Here is a 19998-nt window from a genome sequence, read left to right on the forward strand (position 1 = left end):
GTAAGGGACTTGCTTATAGTCATACCCCTAGCTGTGGAACTCCGTGAGAAAATCCCTGCCTCCTGATGCACTGGGCAAGTTGCTTCTGAAGGAGATGGCAAAACAGAAAGGAAACGTCCTTCACTGTTTTTGTTCCTTGCTCCAATGTTCACTATAGGCCTGGGAGATTTGTATTTCTAGGATAATGAATCAAAAGTCTTAACACACATAGGAAGATATTTTCATGGCTAATAGGTATGAATACTAATTTATATGCCATGCCTCTTTGGTCCTTATCCCCTAATCCAAACCTACTTTTTCTGATTCCCATGGAGTTTTATCACTTGCTACAGTATTCCTCCTTGGGAGGAGAAAGTGAGTTGTTTATGACTTTACCAGCCTTTATAGGTTTCATGGCCATGGCCATTTCCAATTTAGTTTGGGCCTCACTTCTTTATGAAAAGTCCTTGAACATTTACTGGCAGTTGTTAATACAATGTACTGAGAAGCCAGTAAATCTGGAAGAAGAGTGATTAAAGCAGATCCCACTCTCAGAAGATGGGGCCGTCAAGCAGTGAGTGAGCAAAGATGAAGGAAGTCCACAGAGTACCAGGAGGCAAGACCAGAGAGCACAGGGGCTTTGTCTGAGGGGGCTCAGATAGGAGAATGATCTGACAAGATCAGGTCTGCACATTAAAAAGATCAGGCTAGGCCAGGCACAGTGGCTCATGCCTGTAATCCTAGCACTTTGGGAGGCTGAGGTGGGAGGATTACTTGAGATCAGGAGTTCGAGACGAGCCTGAGCAAGAGCAAGACCCCATGTCTAAAAAAATAGAAAAATTAGCTGGGCATGGTGGTGGCATGCCTATAGACACAGCTGCTCAGGAGGCTGAGGCAGGAGGATCACTTGAGCCAAGGAGTTTGAGGTTGCAGTGAGGTATGATGATACCACTGCACTCTAGCCCGGGTGACAGAACCAGACCCTGTCTCAAAAAAAAAAAAAAAAGAAAGAAAGAAAGAAAGAAGGAAAGATCAGGCTAGCCAGATAGTATAAGATGAATTTGAGGACTGAGCTCAGTGGGGAAATGATTGGTATATGGTGCACATGAGGGAAGGGTAAGGCTGACCAGGCCCTCTGCAGTGAGGGCTCAGAACTATAAAAATTATATTATAAAGTGACATGACTTTACTGAGGGACTCAGAAGAAGAATGAATGAAGAAGAGGAAATACTCAATATTGTAAACGTATCTGTTCTTCCCAAATTAATCTATTAATTTTTAAGAATCAGTAAAAATACAAAAGGGATTTTTCGGAGGGTATGGGAACTCAATAAAGTGATCCTAAAATCAGTCCAGAATAGTAACATGTAAGAATATCCAGGAATGCTGGGCACATTGGCGTGTGCCTATAGTCCCAGCACCTCAGCAGGGAGGCGAGGAGTATTGCTTGAGCCCAGGAATTTGAGGCCAGCCTGGGCAACGTAGAGAGACCCAGTCTGCAAACTAAATAATTAATTAATTAATTAATTTAAAAAAAGGAATGTCCAGGAATGTTTTCTAAAGAATGGAATGAGGAACCTTGCCCTATCATACATTAAAATGTATTCTAGGCCGGGCGCGGTGGCTCACGCCTGTAATCCTAGCACTCTGGGAGGCCGAGGCGGGTGGATTGCTCGAGGTCAGGAGTTCGAGACCAGCCTGAGCAAGAGTGAGACCCCGTCTCTACTAAAAATAGAAAGAAATTATATGGACAACTAAAATATATATATAAAAAAAAATTAGCCGGGCATGGTGGCGCATGCCTGTAGTCCCAGCTACTTGGGAGGCTGAGGCAGGAGGATCGCTTGAGCCCAGGAGTTTGAGGTTGCTGTGAGCTAGGCTGAAGCCACGGCACTCACTCTAGCCCGGGCAACAGAGTGAGACTCTGTCTCAAAAAAAAAAAAAAAATGTATTCTAAATATTTAATAATTAAAGGAGACAGATACTCTAAACAGAGGTGGAAGAGTAAAGTCCAGAAATAAGTTCAAATAATTCAGAACATGATAAAAGTGGCATTTAAAATTGGTGGGTAATTTAATAAATGCTTAAAAACTTTGGCTAAAGATAGTATATACATACAAATAGAATAGTACACAACCATTAAAAATTAAGCAGTAGATCTATATGGCAAATAGATCTACATTGCAGATGAGTTCAGTATACATTGTGATGTGAAAAGACAGTTACATAATTGTATACATTCACGTTCCATTTATAAAACATATTAGCAATCTCTATGCGCATTAGGTAGGCTGTAAAACATGGGGTGAGGTTAAAGAATTCAAAGTTCTGAAGCAAAAGTGTTAGCTGTGGAGCATCCGCAGGATGTTGAAGTCATGCAGGAAGATGGTGAGTGTGGGATTGAGAGGACGAGCCACAGTCCCTGAAGAACGTGGGGGGCGACAGTAAGTGATAATGATGAAGAAAGAGATGTCATGAACATTAATGGAAGGAGGTACACGTCTCAAAGAGAAAAGGATAGCCACCTGGAAGGGATCATTGGCAACAAGAAGAGAATGCTCTCTTGGGCAGGGGGGCAGGGGGCGGGGAATGGCGGCTATGAATGAAAGGTAGTTTTCTTAACAGGTTTTAATTAATATAATGTTAATTAAGTCAGATATGTTAGAATAATTTTCAGCTGCAAACTACAGAATACTTAATGACAAATGGCTTTAGATAAGGGCATTATTGCTTGCACAACTAAAAGGCTGGAAGCGGGCAGCCCTACAGTTGATCCAGCTATTCATTGATGTCATCAAAGACCCAGACTCTTTCCCTCTTTACACTCTGGCTTTTTATGTGTGCAGATAATGTCTCCTCTTATGTTTCAGGATGGTTGCTACCCTGCAAGTTTATGCTCTCACGTAGCAGTCAGTATAAGGCATGAGTGGGGGTGAGGAGGAAGTACAGCAGAGAGCATTCTACAGTGCTCCTCTTATCAAGGAGGAAGATGCTTCCTTGAAACTCTCTAGCCAACTTGCCCATACTGGACTAGGTCTCATGTTCATCCCTGGATCAGTTTCTAGCCAATGGAAATGTGATTGCCTTCATTGGTCTGGGCCAGTCCTTCACGGCTGGGAACTGACGACGTCTGCTACAGCAGGCAAATACTAATCTACTCTGCTCCATGGAACACCAACTTCTCTAATGTATTACCTCATTTGGAGAGCAGGGAAGTACGGAGTGAGGGGAAGATTCTCAAAAGAGGGAATTGAGAGGGAGAATGAGGAAAGATAGGAAGGTATTTTGTCCAGTTGTCGCCATCAGAAAGCACATTGTTAAAATTTAATTATATTAATAGATAAATGTGTTGAAATGGAGACATATTCACAGTTTAATATTAAATGTTTTTAAAAGCATTACAAAACAGTATGTATACAATGATAACCATTTGAGTCATTAGCCAACAACCTAGGCACTTGTGCTTCATATTTTCTTATTTATGCCGTGCTGATTTTTATTTCCTGCACTGAAAAAGTTATAATTAACATTGCATATTTGTAGTTTCAGTTCCTGCTGCTTTTCCACAGTAGGTTAATAATAGCTGTTATGATGAGATAATGATTTCTTTCTTTCAGACTCTTCATTTAAGTCATTACATTGTCCTTCAGACACCAACAACATTTTCAGCCTTGGTGGAAATGAATTGTTATTTTTTTATTTCTAGTTAGTGGGGCAGATTCTTTACCTTCTCAGCATTATCATCACTTTCAGGAATAAATAACAAATGGATTCTTTTAATTCTGACTTCAGAATATATATTTGATTAATAAAATTTATACACGATGCCCCTTTTCTTATGCTTGTATCCAGTTGCCTAGAAGCAGTAAAGATAGAAAACGAGCACTTCCAGTTGGGGCCCATGCCTTAGTCTCTGCTGAGGGGGCCGGGGTCATGTGTGGTCTTTCTCAATCACCTCATCCCCTTCATGCACAGCGGCAGATTACACCTTATCACCATCGTGCTCAGGGACAACATGTCAGGCAATATGGCCATAGTTTTCACTGTTCTTTGGAACAAAGCTCACCTGTGACTCTTTCAGCTTGTCTCCAGGTCCACTGGTTGATTGCTTGCTTTCAATTCACCAAATACAACTTCCCAGGTGATCCAAAAGTCTAAAGGAACCCACTTTAACCCTCCTCTTGCTTTCTCAGGATTTGTTTTGCCCTTTGTGATCTTGAATGATGCATTCTTTGGGACCTCCTGAGGACCAAAGTGAGAAGTAGGGAGAACCTGTTTATAAGGCAGTTTTTGAAGCTCACTGTTATCATTGTGAATTGATCAGTGAAAGCATATAGGAGCCCTGTCAAGTTTTGAAGTAGACTATGTGGGTATGTGCAGTAAGATCGATGTGGTGACTATGGCACAGATTCTCCCTTAGTGCAGAAAGGAGTGAGTGAAATTGCCAAGGAATTAATGAACCTGCCTGACTGACCCTTCGGGACCTTAACATGGCTTTGTTATTCACTATTTCATTGCTTAGGTAGCAGTACTGAACAACATTTTATGGAAGAACTGTGGTTTTAAAAGATCCTGGGACTAGATCCAGCAATTCCACATCTGAGCATTTATCCGCAAGAATTGAAAGCAGGATTGCAAAGGGCTAATGGTACATCCATGTTCGTAGCAGCATTATTCATGATAGCCAAAAACTGGAAACAACTGAAGTGTCCATCGATGGATGAATGAATAAGCAAAGTGTAGTATACACATATAAGGGAATAATATTTAGCCTCAAAAAGAAGGAAATTATGGCACATGCCTCAACATGAATGAAACTCGAGGACATTACACTAAGTGAAATGAGCCATTCACAAAAAGACAAATACAGTGATTCCACATATATGAGGCATGTAGAGTAGTCAAATTCATCAAACAAAGTGGAATGATGGTTGCTAGGGGCTGAGGGGTGGAGGAAATGGGGAGTCATGAAAGATGAAAAAGTTATATGTAGGAGGCTCAGATAACCCTACTTCTTTTCCTATAGTCATAACCCCTACCTTAATTCAACATGTTGTTATTGGTTGTAAAAAAAAAAAAAAAACCATTGTAGCATGTGCTATATTTTAGACTATAGACTCCCAATACGCCTCATGAGAAACAAACAAACCACTATGAAGATATTTCTGTGAAAACTTGAATAACAACTTTGAAAAGACTGGTTTATAGATTATAAGGAGGGAAAAGATTATTCTTGCCTGTAAGTTATATATGTCTTGTTTTTAATGTTTAAATAAATAAACTATTGATGTACATTTTTGGTGCTAAAACTTCGACGATGTGAATATATCACTCAGATTAACTAGGTATATCCAAATATCCAGAATTGTCCGTTTAAAGGTGTCATTTCTGTGATCTGTTGTATGGTATAAATTGGATGTTTTTAGTATCTTTTGGAACTAATTGACTTTTTTGTAGTTAGAAAATGAGGCTCAATGATAAATTTTTTTCCCCATTAGAAAGGACTGAGGTAGGTTTTTAGTTTGCTTGTTTGTTTTGGTTTTAAAGAAATAAGAGGATTAGAGCTCTAGAACACCTAAAAGAAACAATGACAAGACTTTAAGGATTTCTGGTATTCAGACTGAGGTCCAGAGTCTTTTTAGGGGAGTTGCCAAAGATAAAGCCCCACCTAAAATTGCTGGGAGCCAGACTTCATTCCACAATGGTGTCCTGTTGAAACATGCTTTCAAGTCATGTGTTTCAGAAAGATAAAATGAAGGCCCCAAATGACTTTATCATAGGTATGACTAGATGTTCAAACCTTTTATACCAGGACTGGGCTTTGTAACATAAAAAGGGAAACTCTTAAACCTGTGTTTAACTGAAAGAGCCTTAATTGGTAGTCTCCATAGTTTCATTGCATTGCATCACTAGGGTTACTGTGAAATATTTGTGTTCTGTAGGTCAGATTAATTTAGATTAAAATCTTGGGGCTCTAATTTAATAGTGTGTCTCACAATACTGTAAATTGAGACAGAACAGATAATAAACTTAAGTAGAGAATTGTGTGAAATGTCTTTGATCTAAACACTTCTTGTGATTTTCAAGGCAAGGTGTTTTTTCTTACCTTATATAATGTTGTAGTTTATTTATTTACATGATTCTCTGGAATTGGGACCATGTCTTACACTTACTTATTTGGGACCAGAGTTCCTGATGTAGCTAATCTCAAAGTATTTCACCTAGTAACCTTTGAGATTGTGTGTTCCACTGAAGGATGGTTAAAGACTGAGGGGAAGGTCCCCAAATTATGCTTCATATGGGTTCATGATGTTCATCAACCTAACACAGTTGAATTACTGAAGGCAGTAAGATTTTTGGCCAGATTTTGGTATTTAAGTCATTAAGTCCAAGCTCACTAGTTTAGGACTCATAGTGTATCTAGATATTGGAGGTTTTAAAGAAAACCCAGTTTGTTAACTAGCCTAATAAAATCTAAAGAATAATTCTTATGTAGAACCAACTTAGATCTGTAGGCCTCATTTACATGGAATCAGTACAGTCATGGGAATTCATACTGCTTAACCTGTACTTTGGTATGATGCTGCTAACAAGTCATTTTAATCTACTCTAGCCTTTAAACAAAGGAGAACTAGACCTGTAGTATAAGTGCAAAAATACCACAACTAAAACTGAATAGTAATGATTATGGCATATCCCAGGGAGGAAAACCATGCATTCTTCAAACATCACATGGTATAAAAGAGTTATATTGTGGAAGAATTTTGTTGAAGTGGCAAAATATTCACAATGAATTGTTAAATGTTTTTAAAAGAGCCATAAAGTAATGTGTACAGGATAATAATCATTTTTATTTAAATATATATTATAGCTCTACACACAAATAAAATAAAAATATATGTAATTTTTAAAAGACAGACTGGAAAGACAAAAATCATTTAACAGTGAAGTTTTTCTCTGTTCTCTGAGTGAGATTTTGAATGATTTTTCCTTTTCCTCTGGATTTTTAAAAAATTTTGTTTCTGCATTAAGCATGTGTATATACATTTTAATCAATCTTATAATTAAGAAAATTGTAGTATGTCCTATATAAATAAATACACAAAAGCCATACATGTTTCTTTTTTATGCTATAATTTAGGCTTTTTATAAGTTTTGGTAGGCCTTATTAATTAGTTCAAATTTTTAAATTTTTATACTTCCAATTGGCTGCTTAAATTGAACACTGCAACGTGAACCAAGCAGATTTTCTCTTTGTGCTGTTTTAAGCGGGTGGTGTTTAGTACATAGGAAGCTAAAGATGACAAGGCAGCATGACAGTACTTGAGTTAGTCATGCTTTTTAAAATTCAGTGCTTACAAGTGTGTGCATGTGTTTCCAATAAAGACTTATTTGCCACAGCAGAAGACAACTTTCTTGAACATTTTGTGCTTCATTTTCACACTCCTGTTTATTCATGGCAAGTTGTTTGACCTGCAGTGTTTCTCAAGTCTTGAAGGGCCAGCCCTCACCAGTGCATTCTTCTCCCGGTTTTCACCTTTGAAAGCTTAGAAGGTGACCCCTGCCAGTTCAGAATACCCATGTAGGGTGATGTCAAAAATGGTTCCAGCACACCTATGTCATTGCTTGCCCGTTTTTAGCTCTTTGTTCATGTTGACCTTGTCGCACTGGCCCGCATTTTCTTATAGTTGTTTGTGACGCTGTCTCCCTAGAGACAATTATCTTGGCAATAATCATCCTAATAATTATCATTTGTTGAATGCTGACCATATGCCAGAAACTGCGCTACCACTTTGCATACATTGCTTCCTTTAAACCCCCTAATATTATGAAAAGTAAGAACTATTTTCTCCATTTTATAGATGGAAAAACTAAGGCTTTGGTTTTAAACAAGCTAGGATGTAAAGACAGAACTCCCAGCTCTAAAGGAATAAGCCAGACCATAAACCAGCAACCAAATATGCTGTTCTCCATGAAAGAGTTTAGTGATCCAGCTGATGAATAACTATATCCTCACAGCCCCTTCCAGCTCTGAAGTCCATGATGTTGCCTAATTATTTTTCTAACCCTTGTATGAACAAACTAGCTCCCTCTTTCCTTGTATACACCATTCTTACAATATTTGGGGGGATGGGTCACTCTTACTAACCCAAGATTTCAGAGGATCATGGTATCATGGCTGATATTTCAAGTTCCTACTTTCAGACTGTGAATTTTAAATTTTGTATGTAATTTTATTGGACCTAAAATTAGAAAAAGATCTGATAGTTTGTTTTCTGAATGGCCCCCTGCTCCATGCTGGTTAATCATGATAGTATTAATAGCTGTCGTTTACTGAGTACTTACTATTGCACTAAGTGCTTAACAATGATCCCATGAAGTAGGTTTTGTTACTTTCCCATTTAACAGACAGGGAAACTGAGACTCAGGGAAGTTAAATGGCTTGCCTCATTTCACATACTCATTCATTCATTGATCTAATAAAGGACTGTGTTGGGAATTTGAATCCAGTTTTTCCAGATTCCTGTTTAAATCAAAACTGTCTCTTATAGTCTTGTGACTTTGGGCTAATGATCTAACCTACTTCTGTGTATCAGTTTCTTGACCTGTAAAATGGTGTGATGACATTATTTACACCAAGTCTGTGGATTAAATGAATTACTAAATGGCAGGTGTTTGGTATTAGGTGCTATAAAAATAATAACCACTATTAATAATATTAATCACTAAATTTTAATTATTGAAATAATATATTAAACAATATAGAAGCATATGAAATACAAAGTATCCCCCTCTTACCACCTTCTACTTTCTCTCCCCAGCATTAACCACTGATACCAGTTTGATATAGATCCTTTCAAAACATTTCCTATGCCACCTAAAACTATCTTTAAGTTGTTCTTTCATTAATAAAATGCAGGACGAGAATGAAATTTTTTGTGGTGTTCTCGAGAATGGGAGAGTGGAGAGGCAAGAAGGAAGACAAATTCATTTATTTGGCTAATATTTATCAAATGCCTACTGTGTGCCAATCACTTAACTAACTAGGTGCTGAGGATTCAGGATACAGCAAATGTTTTATTTGTGTTTTTATTGTTTATTTTTCTTCTTTGTTTTTATTTAGGATATGATGTTCCAGCTTCTCCGAGGCCTGGATTTTCTTCATTCACACCGAGTAGTGCACCGTGATCTAAAACCACAGAACATTCTGGTGACCAGCAGTGGACAAATAAAACTGGCTGACTTCGGCCTTGCCCGCATCTACAGTTTTCAGATGGCTCTTACCTCAGTGGTGAGTGAGAGAGTGTTGTCCTTTTACTAAACGTATATATTCTGAATGACAGACTGCCCCCCTTCTATGCCCAATGTTATTACTGCCCATGGTTAGTTTGGTGGACAGAATGTCGTACTTTTTAATATAGCAGTAGGTAGGAGGAAACCATTCTGTTTACAGCTGCAGACACATCTGGGCTGGGCTTGTTTTGTGGACAGGACCCATTGTGGAAATAGCCTGTGGCATCTTAGCCACTAGAGAAGAATCGGTTAACAAGTGTGCAGATGCTTTTTGCCATGACCACGGTTTTCAGAGCTGCATACATAATGCGTGGGGAACACAACACAAGGTGAGGGAAGAGAGAGCACTAGCAATGATGGCCTGTCTGCAGTGTCCTGGTTTGAGAAACAGTCAGTGCCTGTGCAGGTGTGTTAACGCACTCCTCAGAAGCTGTGGTGCCAACTGTAAAGAAGAAATTAAATTTACAGTGAACTTGGATGACCTGTGAAGGAGCAGGTCCGTCTGCCATGTGAAGGCTTCATCCAAGCCAGCCCAGAAAGAGTGAACTTAAGAGCCCTGTTTTGGCAAAGAATGATAGTTACGCTAACCTGTTCTTTGTCTCACTCAAATGCAGAACCATATAGCTACTGACTTTGGTTAGCTTCTATTCCTCCTCATATCTCATTGTTTCAGAGATGAATTTTTGTGAAATTCTACACCCAAAATATAAAAAGAGCAGCCTGGAAGTAGGTATTAATACCCTTGGCTTTGGAAGACCTATTTTGCATATACGGTAAATTCATGCCTTACATATAGTAAATTGAGTAAATTACATACAGTAAATTAAGCCTTAAGAAAAAGAATCCTTATAGTCCATCTTTAGCCTGAAAGTGGTTCTCAGATCCAGGGGCAGCACTGCCCTGTTACTGAGAAATGATGGGCAGCATCTTCATTCATCACGATGACTTGGGGGATGGGTGGCTGCTGTTGGCATTCAGTGTATATGCTCCAAGGAGACTAACATTCCATGCAACAAAAAATTATTTCCCCACATTCCGGTAATGTTTCAGCTGATAAGCAGAAATCCGAAAGAGGAGTTGGAAATTCTCTGAGACTGATAACTTGCCTTAGGAAAAAATCCAGTTTACAAAAGTGTTCTGCCACTGCCTCCCTTCCACCTTGTCAAAATATGGGTACTTCGACCTGGAGCTGTAAGACTACTTTCTTTCCCAACATTATAGACTTTTGCTAGGGCATCAGAATTTTTATGGAGGATTCCTTGGAATATGTTGCTGTTGTTAAAAGATAAATCCTACTTGTTTCCTCTTTGCCCAGCGTACGCTGTTGCTTTCGAGAAGAGAAGGCAGGAGCTGATGTTCAAAGGCTAGGTCTCAGCTTCGGGCAGGACCAAGCAAGGCCTGTATTCTTACATAATCACACCAGAAACGGCTGAGTCTGTGTATTTCCCCAATGGGAAGGGTGAGGTAGCCTTCAGGCTTCCCTAGGAAGCTGTTGCATATGTTGTTTTTGAGGCCCTGGGGAGAAGCTTGAATAGGCTTTGTGATCCAGAGAGTCATCAGGGGAGTAGATGGAAGGAACTGGTCTCCTTGGGTACATTAATTGAGGGAAGGATGAGCTGTAACTGGAGACGGATACTTTATTTTAAGCCCCCTAAATGAGCACTAATAACCATAAATAAAAACAGGAAACCCAGTTGGTTTTTGTTTCGGTTTTTTTTTTTTTTGCTGATTAAATTTGAGGAATGGTAGCCTCGCTTGTGCGTAACATCAATTAACATTCCATTCTTGCTGAAAGTTGAAATGTTCAAACAGGAAAATATAAATTATTTCATAGAGAAAAGGAGAAAGGCAATCATAAATACATGATTTTTCGGTATCTAATTTGTACTGCCTAGCCCATATTGGCTCTGGTGACATAAGTAAAAGATATTAGTAGCTGAAAAAGACACTAGAACAAATTCAGACTTTATTGGAAAGAATGATAACTGGAATTTAGTGGCAGTTATAAAGGTTATGTTTCCTATTCGGTACTGCATTTTAAAATTTTCCTACTGTTTTATATTTTTCTACTTAAAGAAAAAATCCATTTAATGTAGTGATTCATTGATTTCCATACACATGGTGACATATAAAAACTTGGACTCACAGTTTTTCAGACTGAACTGGTATGTATTTTTAGTATCTCTTGCAGAGAAAAGACTACACTCCCTTCCTGGAAATACACATTTTTTAGTGGGTTATGTCATACAGGAAGTAAGAATCAACTTAATTTGTGGAATGTTAAAGGAATTGTAAGTTAACTGATTCGAAACTGACATCTTACAGCTATGAGAAATGCTAAATACATTACTTATCTTTCAAAGCCTGACTCACATGTCCCCTTCTGGTACCCCTTGCAGAAGTTAATCCCTCCTGCCTGCCTCAATGTTTCCAGAGTAACGTCTTATTAATGTCTTTCATAATACGGTTTTCAATCTTGTTTTTAGTTATTTTGAAGTTTTATTAGGCTGTAAGTTCCTTGAAGCCAGATGCTGCATCTTATTCAGCCCTAACACATAGTGCCTTGTTTATTTTGATAGACACTTAGGAAATATTTTTGAATGAATACACTGACAAATGCTAACATGTAGATATAAGCATTTGAGTCATAATAAAAATAGGGAAGGAGTTATTTTATACATTTAATGGTCTCATTTGATGTGTTTCGGTATTCCTACATAGCTCCCTGGTGGTACTAAGCTGAAGGACTTACTAAAACCATATACCTTTAAAATGTCTGAGTCCATTTTGCACCTTGTCCTGATTGGTTCATTCGCAGCTACCTGTGTTCAAAGTCATGAATGCTACATGCTAGAGCTGGGTCTCCTGTTAGGAGTGAAAGGATGACTTGAACACAGGTTCATAGTTTGTGCATTGTGTTTACAGTAACCGTTTCTGCTGCATCATGAACAGATTATGTGTATGAATTGAACTTCCTGTCCTGAACAGAAAGCTGTAGAGATAAAGGAATGTGGCGTTACTGTAATTCTACTTATTTGAAGACATACTTTGACTCCCTTTTGTTTTGGTATTAGAGCAAGCTTTAGAAGAGGGGTCAGATTCTTCTAAGATAATTAACATTCTCCAAATGAAATAATGAGTAAATTATTAGACAGTTTTTTTTCTATCTATGTTGATAAAAGTATATGTACATAACATATGATATTTCTATTTGGACCATTGACAAAGTTTGTATTCTTAGCTTCATGTTCTCACGTATAACATAGACCTTTGAGCTAGCAGTTAGCAATATTTATTTCCATTATAAGGTCATCACCTGATAGATCCTGGACTACTGCTCCATTATTTATGAGCCAGTATGCTGTAGGCCAGTATTCAAGAATAGGCATCTTTTCTGGATTAATTGAGTAATTAGCTGTTCTTGCCAGGTGAGTTTTCCAGGCATCTTACGTCATAAGCGTTTATACTCTGATCTTTATTATTTTATAAAGATTGTTAAGTGAAAACAACTTTCTATTAATATTATTCTTTTCATAAATGGAATATACTCTAAGTTGGCCTTTTTGGTAGAAACTAATTTAGGACAGTCATTATAAGTCTAGACTATAGTTGTAGCTCTAGGTAGTATGTAACACAGGGCCAAATGACTTAGTTTGTTCCTGTCTGAAAAATTAGGGACTAATCTAAAGGCTTAAATGCCCCTTAGATACCTGACTTCCACTGGGCTGCCTCCAGCATGACACTCAGGTGTCTTTAAGGGGGTACTGGGTTCTTGCTGCTCAATACACAGTCATGTATTCACGTGTACCCACACAGAGTAAAGGTTATTCATACCTATTTCTTTAAAGGTTGTAGAATTGAGATATGGATGGAGACGGTATACGCATTAGGCCTAGGAAACAGGAGCCCCTGGGCCTCATGCTTTAGAGGTGCTTGCACTGGGCCTGCTCTAGCCTTCTCTTTCTTGGGGCACAGAACCCAGAGTACCAAGGAGACGTTCTCCCTGAGTCTCCCAGCCCACCCCATACCACACTCAGGACATTGGAATTCCCTGACTAAATGGGAACTGCCTGGGCTTACCTTCCTCCTAACAGCAGATTCTGCCACTTGTGTGTTCACCCCTAAGCCTAGGGGCAGATGTTTGCAAGCACATGGGCAGAGCATGGTCATGCAGACGGGCATGTCCATAAGCATGCATGTGAGGCCCCTTGTGGTTCAAGAAGGAGCTGGAAACGTAAAGAGAAGGAGGGGCGCATTATACTTAGCACCTGACATGGGTTATTTTTATCAGAAAAGTTTCTCTGAAACCATGAAAAAGTTAACTTCTATAATCTGTAGAATTGAACTTATTCTGGAAAACCAAAGAAAACAGGTTACAAGGAGGTTCTTTCCATTGCTCCTAATTGATTGAGGTAAGAATCATGACTTGTGCAGTTATGTAATCTCTGTGGCAAAAGTATTTCAAGAATATACACATATATCTGCTATTAAGAGGAAGGATAAGCCCATGCAAGAGAATAGCTGTTATGACTAGCTGAAATTATATTTAGAGTCACTCTAAAGTCAGCGTTTCTAAGTCCTTCCCATGTGAAATGTGGCGTATGTTGCTGCTCATTTTTGTCTGTCGAGGTAAGGGTTTCAGCCAGCAGTTTCAGTCCTACCTGGTTGTACACCCCAGTCTCAGAGCAGAGCCTGGGGCATATCGCCAGCAGCCCCAGTGAGGACTCTGACAGTCATGTAGCTCTGTGGGAGAGAGCAGTCTTCTCTTCTCTGTTTATAATACAAAATCTTTATTATTTTTTTCCTAAACCTAACAGTAAAGCAATGCAGGGTGATACTGTTGCCATTGGATTTGGTGTTTTTGGAACTCTATCAACTGTCTCATTTTGAAAGTGGGGAAACTGCCACTCAGACGGACAGTGGTGACCAGATTAAGTATGAATTCACCAAATAGATTGTAAATGGCTTGGAGAAATCTAATATTTATATTCTGACTCTCACCACAGTCCCCACTTCCCTTTAATCCCCACCCAAAGCTCCAGTGCTTCGGAGGGTACCAACTGATGTTCTTTGGAACTCTCGGGTTCTACAAAGGGTATCCAGAGGTTCCGCAAATATTCAAGAGTCTGTTTTTTAAAAATATATTTTAAGTCTCGTTAAAATGGTGATTATAAAAACAACTAGCTCATGCCACATTTTGACACAGTGAGAAACACTGAGGCATAAACTGGCTCTCTTTTTATATGTAGACCTCGGAATAAAACTTCTTCCGCCATTCTTATACACCGGAACGTCTTGTGTGTCATTGTTTAGAAAAACTCAAGCATTCTCTTGATTTACTCCTATGTGTGTCTGCTCCCGTAAAATCATCCAAGTGCATAATCACTACAATGCATACACTGTGCTGCACTAACTGTACATGACACTACTTTGAGGGCCACCCAAGGCAATGACAGCATTGATATTTTTGTACCCAGATGTGATTGCCAACACTAGGCAGTCAGAGCCTGTCACTCCCCAGGACAGTCACCATAAAGCCATCCATGAGTAGAGAGACGTCTATACCCTAAAATGACATCATTCCTTTTGGTACCTCAGTAATTTCAGCTCCTGCACTGAACCAATTTCTTCTCTGCACTGAACAGTCTTACAGCGACTTTTCAGTGTGTTTTTAGGGCCTTTATACAATCATTTAATGCGAATCACTAAGCATTTTTCCTTCAAATGCCTGTGCCTAACCCAAAAAGTTTAGAGAAAAATTCCACTTTGTACCATAATGGAAGAGTGGGAAAACTCTCCTATCTTTTAGTGATTTAATAAAATTCTCACTAAGTAAATTATGTTCCCCCTTCTCCAAAAGTCTTTTTTCCCTATCTTCCCTATTAAAAGATATACATGTTCTGAAAACATCTTTTATTCTGTAGAAATCACCAAAAACCAAGTAAATGGTAAACATGGGAAGACTTTTATCAGACAGCTGTACAAAGTACAAAAATTCATTTGGAGGTTTTTTTTTTTTTTTTTAAATCTGGAACTGGTAAGATTTCCAAAACTGCTTTATTAATTTATTTAATGCTATTAAGTTTACAAAAATCGGATTGCTTACATCCCCTTCTTATGCTTCTGAAAATAGATGTTTCCCTACTCTAACCTCAGTGTTGACAGCATTTATTATAGAAAACACTTAAAGAACCCTGTGGATTCAGAAACTTTTGGATAAGTCTAGGGGAGAAAATTAATGAAATGGAGTTGTGGCTTTCAGTCAACAGATAATTGCTGATCTCTTTCCGCATGCCAGGCACTGTCAGTGAACCTGAGGGATGGTGGTGAACAGAAATGGGCAAGGTCCTCGCTCACAAAGAGCTTACAAGAAAAAATGGGGCGATAGAGCTGAACCAAATAGTCACACAAAGAATTGTATAGTTAGAAAGTGAGATAAGTGCAATAAAGGAAAGGGTATGGTTCTATGGAGCAATATAATTCAGGAGCCTGCCTAGGCTGGGGTTCAGGGAAGCCCTCCCTGCTCACCGATGTCAGGATGTAGGATGCTTAATGAGGTCAGCAGCATCCTCCTCCTAGAGCCCACCTGGATGCGGGCCCTATGGATGTGTGTATCATGCAATCCATGCTTGTTCTCTGTATATGTGTTTGGAATAGCTCATTGTACGGCACCCAGTTGGCACCACCAAGTGACAAAGTGGAGTAGGACCAGAAACCGGAGAACAATGTCATCTTTTACAGGAGAAAATAAATTGTTTATGCTTGTTTCCTCTTCGTGCATGTTGTATTTACTATGGAGACCTGGCAGGGTTTGTGCCTCTGCTTGGGCAGCCGAGTTGCTCCCACAGAAGCCTCCAGACGCTGCCAGTGCATACTGAATAAATCAAACCAAGAGCATTACATGAGTATAATGGAAAAAACCCAAAGCCCTGTCGCCTCAGCACCTCCGCGAAAGTGCAGGACACACCTCTGAAGCAGGAAAGGCTCCTGTGACTCCTTCCCCGCTCAACATCTTGCCATGACACAACCAGGTCTGTTTTGTTAAAACTTCCAGTTGCCAGTACATATTTCATAGTTAACAATGGACTGTTTGTGCCGGTTTCGTTTTCACTTTCACCAGTGAGGGAAGTGGAACACAATGGGGGCAGTGCACAGAGATGGGAACAGGACACGTTTTCTTTAGGATTCCCAGGGCTGGGTACGTGGAAAATGCCAGAGCCAAAACAAACATGAAAACCCATCCAGATCCTCCACTGCACATTCTCAGTGGTAATAAAACACACTTTGAGTTACCGTCTGATAGGTTAACCCTGCCTCCCCAGTGAAGGCAAACATTGATGACCACTGTGAGAATTTCCCCGTGTAGAAGGAGAATGTATTCTGTCCTGTACAGAAGGCTGCTGTAGGTGCGTGTGCATGCGTTTGGGTATGTAATTGCACCAAATATATTTGTGAAATGAATCAAATGACTGATTTCCTTGTTTATAAAAGATAGTCATTCATTTGACTCACTTAATTCTAATTCCTTCATAAGTGGTCACTGTTGCAAATTAGTTCTGGATGAAAACAGTTTTACTGTAATGCTACTGCCTGGAGGATGTTTTACTCAGAGAAAGGGCAGGGTGTTCCTTGCTTTCTCCATACATCTGTTCAGCCAAGATACGATATAGATGGAATCTGGTTGTCACCTGGTTTTTCATATCCTATTTTTCATATAGACACCATATATGATGCCATTCAAGTCTCAGAAGGCTGAGGCCAAATTTAGGTGTGAATACCAAACATTGCCTTAAGGTTGACAACACCGAATGCTTTAGAGCTGCATTCTCCAACCCCCAGGCCAGGGTACTGTCCCATAGCCTGTTAGGAACTGGGCCACACAGCAGGAGGTGAGCGTCTGGAAGGGAGGGGAGCTTCATCTGTATTTACAGCCACTCCCCATCGCTCACATCACCACCTGAGCTCTGCCTCTTCTCAGACTGGCAGAGGCATTAGAATCTCATAGGAGCATGAACCCTACTGTAAACTGCATGCAAGGGATCTAGGTTGCACACTCATTATGAATATCTAATGCCTGATGATCCGAAGTGGAGCTGAGGCGGGGATGCTAGCACTGGGGAGTGGCTGCAGATACAGAGTATCATTAGCAGAAAGGTTTGACTGCACAGAGACCATAATAGGTGTCACTGTCTCCCATCACCCCCAGATGGGACCGTCTAGTTTCAGGAAAACAAGCTCAGGGCTCCCACTGATTCTGCATTATGGTGAGTTGTGTAATTATTTCATTATATATTACAATGTAATAATAATAGTAATAAAGTTCACAATAAGCATAATGCACTTGAATCATACCAAAACCATCCTCCTGGCCCCCACACCCCCAGTCCATGGAAAAATTATCTTCTGTGAAACCCGTCCTGGTGCCAAAAATGTTGGGGACCACTGCTTTAGAGAGATTTCATAAGCAAAAGTTTTCTCAGGGATCCAGAAGATGAAAAAACGTTGTTGCCTCTCGTATTTAACATTCTTGGGAATATGGCTTCTGTGCTTGGTCAAGAGCTTGTCTGAAGAACTCTACTTAATGAGATAATTCCATCTCCCCTAAATTTGCTTAACTCAGCTGTCATGTTCATACTCAAAGGAATATGAAACATGGTCCTTGGAATTGAATATAAAACAATGTTTTTGTGATTTGGATTTTTACGTTCTCTTTCATTCTTTGGATATTCGAGCTTCTGGTGTTTTATAGCTGTCACTGCTTCCTTGCAAGGAAGGGAAAGGGGCAGTATCTTTATCTTGCTTGGGCTTTAATAATCTCATAGCGTAAATTTCTAATTCAAGATAACATTATGGAGCTGGGCGTGGTGGTGCGGCCTATTGTCCCAGCTACTTGGGAGTCTGAGGCAGGAGGATCACTTGAGCCCAGGAGTTTGAGACCAGCCTGGGAAGCAGAGGAGACCCTCTTCTCTTTATTTTTAAAAAAAAAAAAAGAAAGAAAGAAAGAAAAAGGGTAATGTTATTGAAATTCTGTAACATTGGCCATATCCATTTTTATTCCCTCAATCCAAATCTTATACTCTGTATTTTAACATTTCCTGTAGCACCTTCTTTGCACATGGTAGGCAATTGACAAATAATACAGTGAATGAATGAATGAATCCTTATGATTTTCCAGGGCCTAAAGAATGAATCTCAAACTCTACAACATGGCGTACAAAGTTTTTTGCAGTTCAGCCTCAACCTACCTTTCTGTCCTCCCATCCCTGCTCCCACCCAGAGGCCACCCCCATACGCATAAGTGCCTATTCCTTATTATCTGACAAGTTCACGTTTCTTACTTACTATTTGAACTTAATCAAGTGCTTTGACAACTTTCTGCTTTCACAGATGAGTTGATGAATGAATGTCCAACTCTACATTTTCCATATTACCACTTGTGTGTCGTTGTGCCGATTATAAGCATCTAAAGATTTTTTTAAATTTGTTTTAGACACAACTTTCAGCTAATCTTCCCAATTGCCTGCGTCACTCCCTGATAATAACTTGAGCTCTGAGGGAGGAACGTTTACACTTTGAGTGTCTGTCTGGACAGCCATTCCTAACCTTCAGATAATCATTGTGCTTCATCCCTCCTTCTTCACAATTACAAACCTTGGGGAACCTCCCCAGCTTGTACGCTTAGATTTTCGTATGACATGTTTTTATTTAAAAGTCAGCATCTCTTGGGATCATTGGAGGAACCGTAGTGTCACAGGAAAGGGTTGAAAATGTCTGCATTGTAGTTTCCTTTAGTCATTTTATTTAGTCCATTTGAGTCCTGAGAAGATTAGGTATGCGTTCCTGTTATTCTATAGAGGTTTCTCCAAAAGTTGAGCTTAAACGTTTTTTATATGATTACTTTGTAGTGCTGGATTTTCTGTCATTTTATGGACTTTATTGCTAATACTTGGAATGTGTTTCCAAATGATGCTGTTTGGGCTGCCGACCCATTCCTCCTGTTGCCCCCGCTCTCCTTTTCCCTAAGGATGGAAACACAGGGTGCGTGACATTGTGGCACCGAGCATCTATAAGGATACTGATGATTTTTAAATCCCTCCTACATTTGAATGCTAAACTCTACAGTTGGCTCTGGAGGAATAATCTACCTTCAAGTCTCAGGGAAACATCCAAAAGAGAGAAGGGGAAAGCGTAGGAGAATTTACTTTAGCGCTGCTCATATATTTATTTTGAAGGCTAGCAGAATCTAAAAATGGGGCTGTAAATTTAACAGGCCAGCAATAAAACCCCAAAATAAGGGAGAAAAAGCTTTACTACTTCTAGGTTTGGATACTGATATAAAGTTACAAGATTTGTTTTTCTTCTGCTGTCTTAAATTCTTTTTTTTTTTTTTTAATTTCTAACACTATCCTTCCCTTTCTTCTTTCCCATTTTTATTTTGATTAATTGCTTTTTAAAGGTTACCAATGCTTTGAAATGTATGGAATCTGAATACTTTTCTCAATACTCAGCCGGCATATTTCAGTTGCTAGATTTCACGGTGACGTTAAATACTATCCGCACCTTATGTAACGCTGGGTGATTTCAGTGAGGTAGGGACTGCACATGGTATCAGTTCTTGTGGGAAAATATGCTTCAGTGGCTTACTGGCACTGGTTTTGGAATGTGGCATTTAAAAGTACCTTTTTACAGTGGGAAAGAATTCTGTCAAGAATAAACAGTCTGACC

The 19998-nt window shown here is 39.4% G+C and overlaps 1 protein-coding gene across 1 annotated transcript in view; it reads left to right on the forward strand.

Moving 5' to 3' along the window:
- Positions 1-19998, forward strand: part of CDK6 (cyclin dependent kinase 6) — a 197865-nt gene that overhangs the window by 86205 nt on the left and 91662 nt on the right. Inside the window, exon 3 of the mRNA XM_069461955.1 lies at positions 9104-9271. Within this exon, the coding sequence (XP_069318056.1) occupies positions 9104-9271 (168 nt within the window). The remainder of the gene's footprint in view (positions 1-9103; positions 9272-19998) is intronic.

The sequence above is a fragment of the Eulemur rufifrons genome, chromosome 29 (assembly GCF_041146395.1).
Source record: "Eulemur rufifrons isolate Redbay chromosome 29, OSU_ERuf_1, whole genome shotgun sequence".
Taxonomy (NCBI): Eukaryota; Metazoa; Chordata; class Mammalia; order Primates; family Lemuridae; genus Eulemur; species Eulemur rufifrons.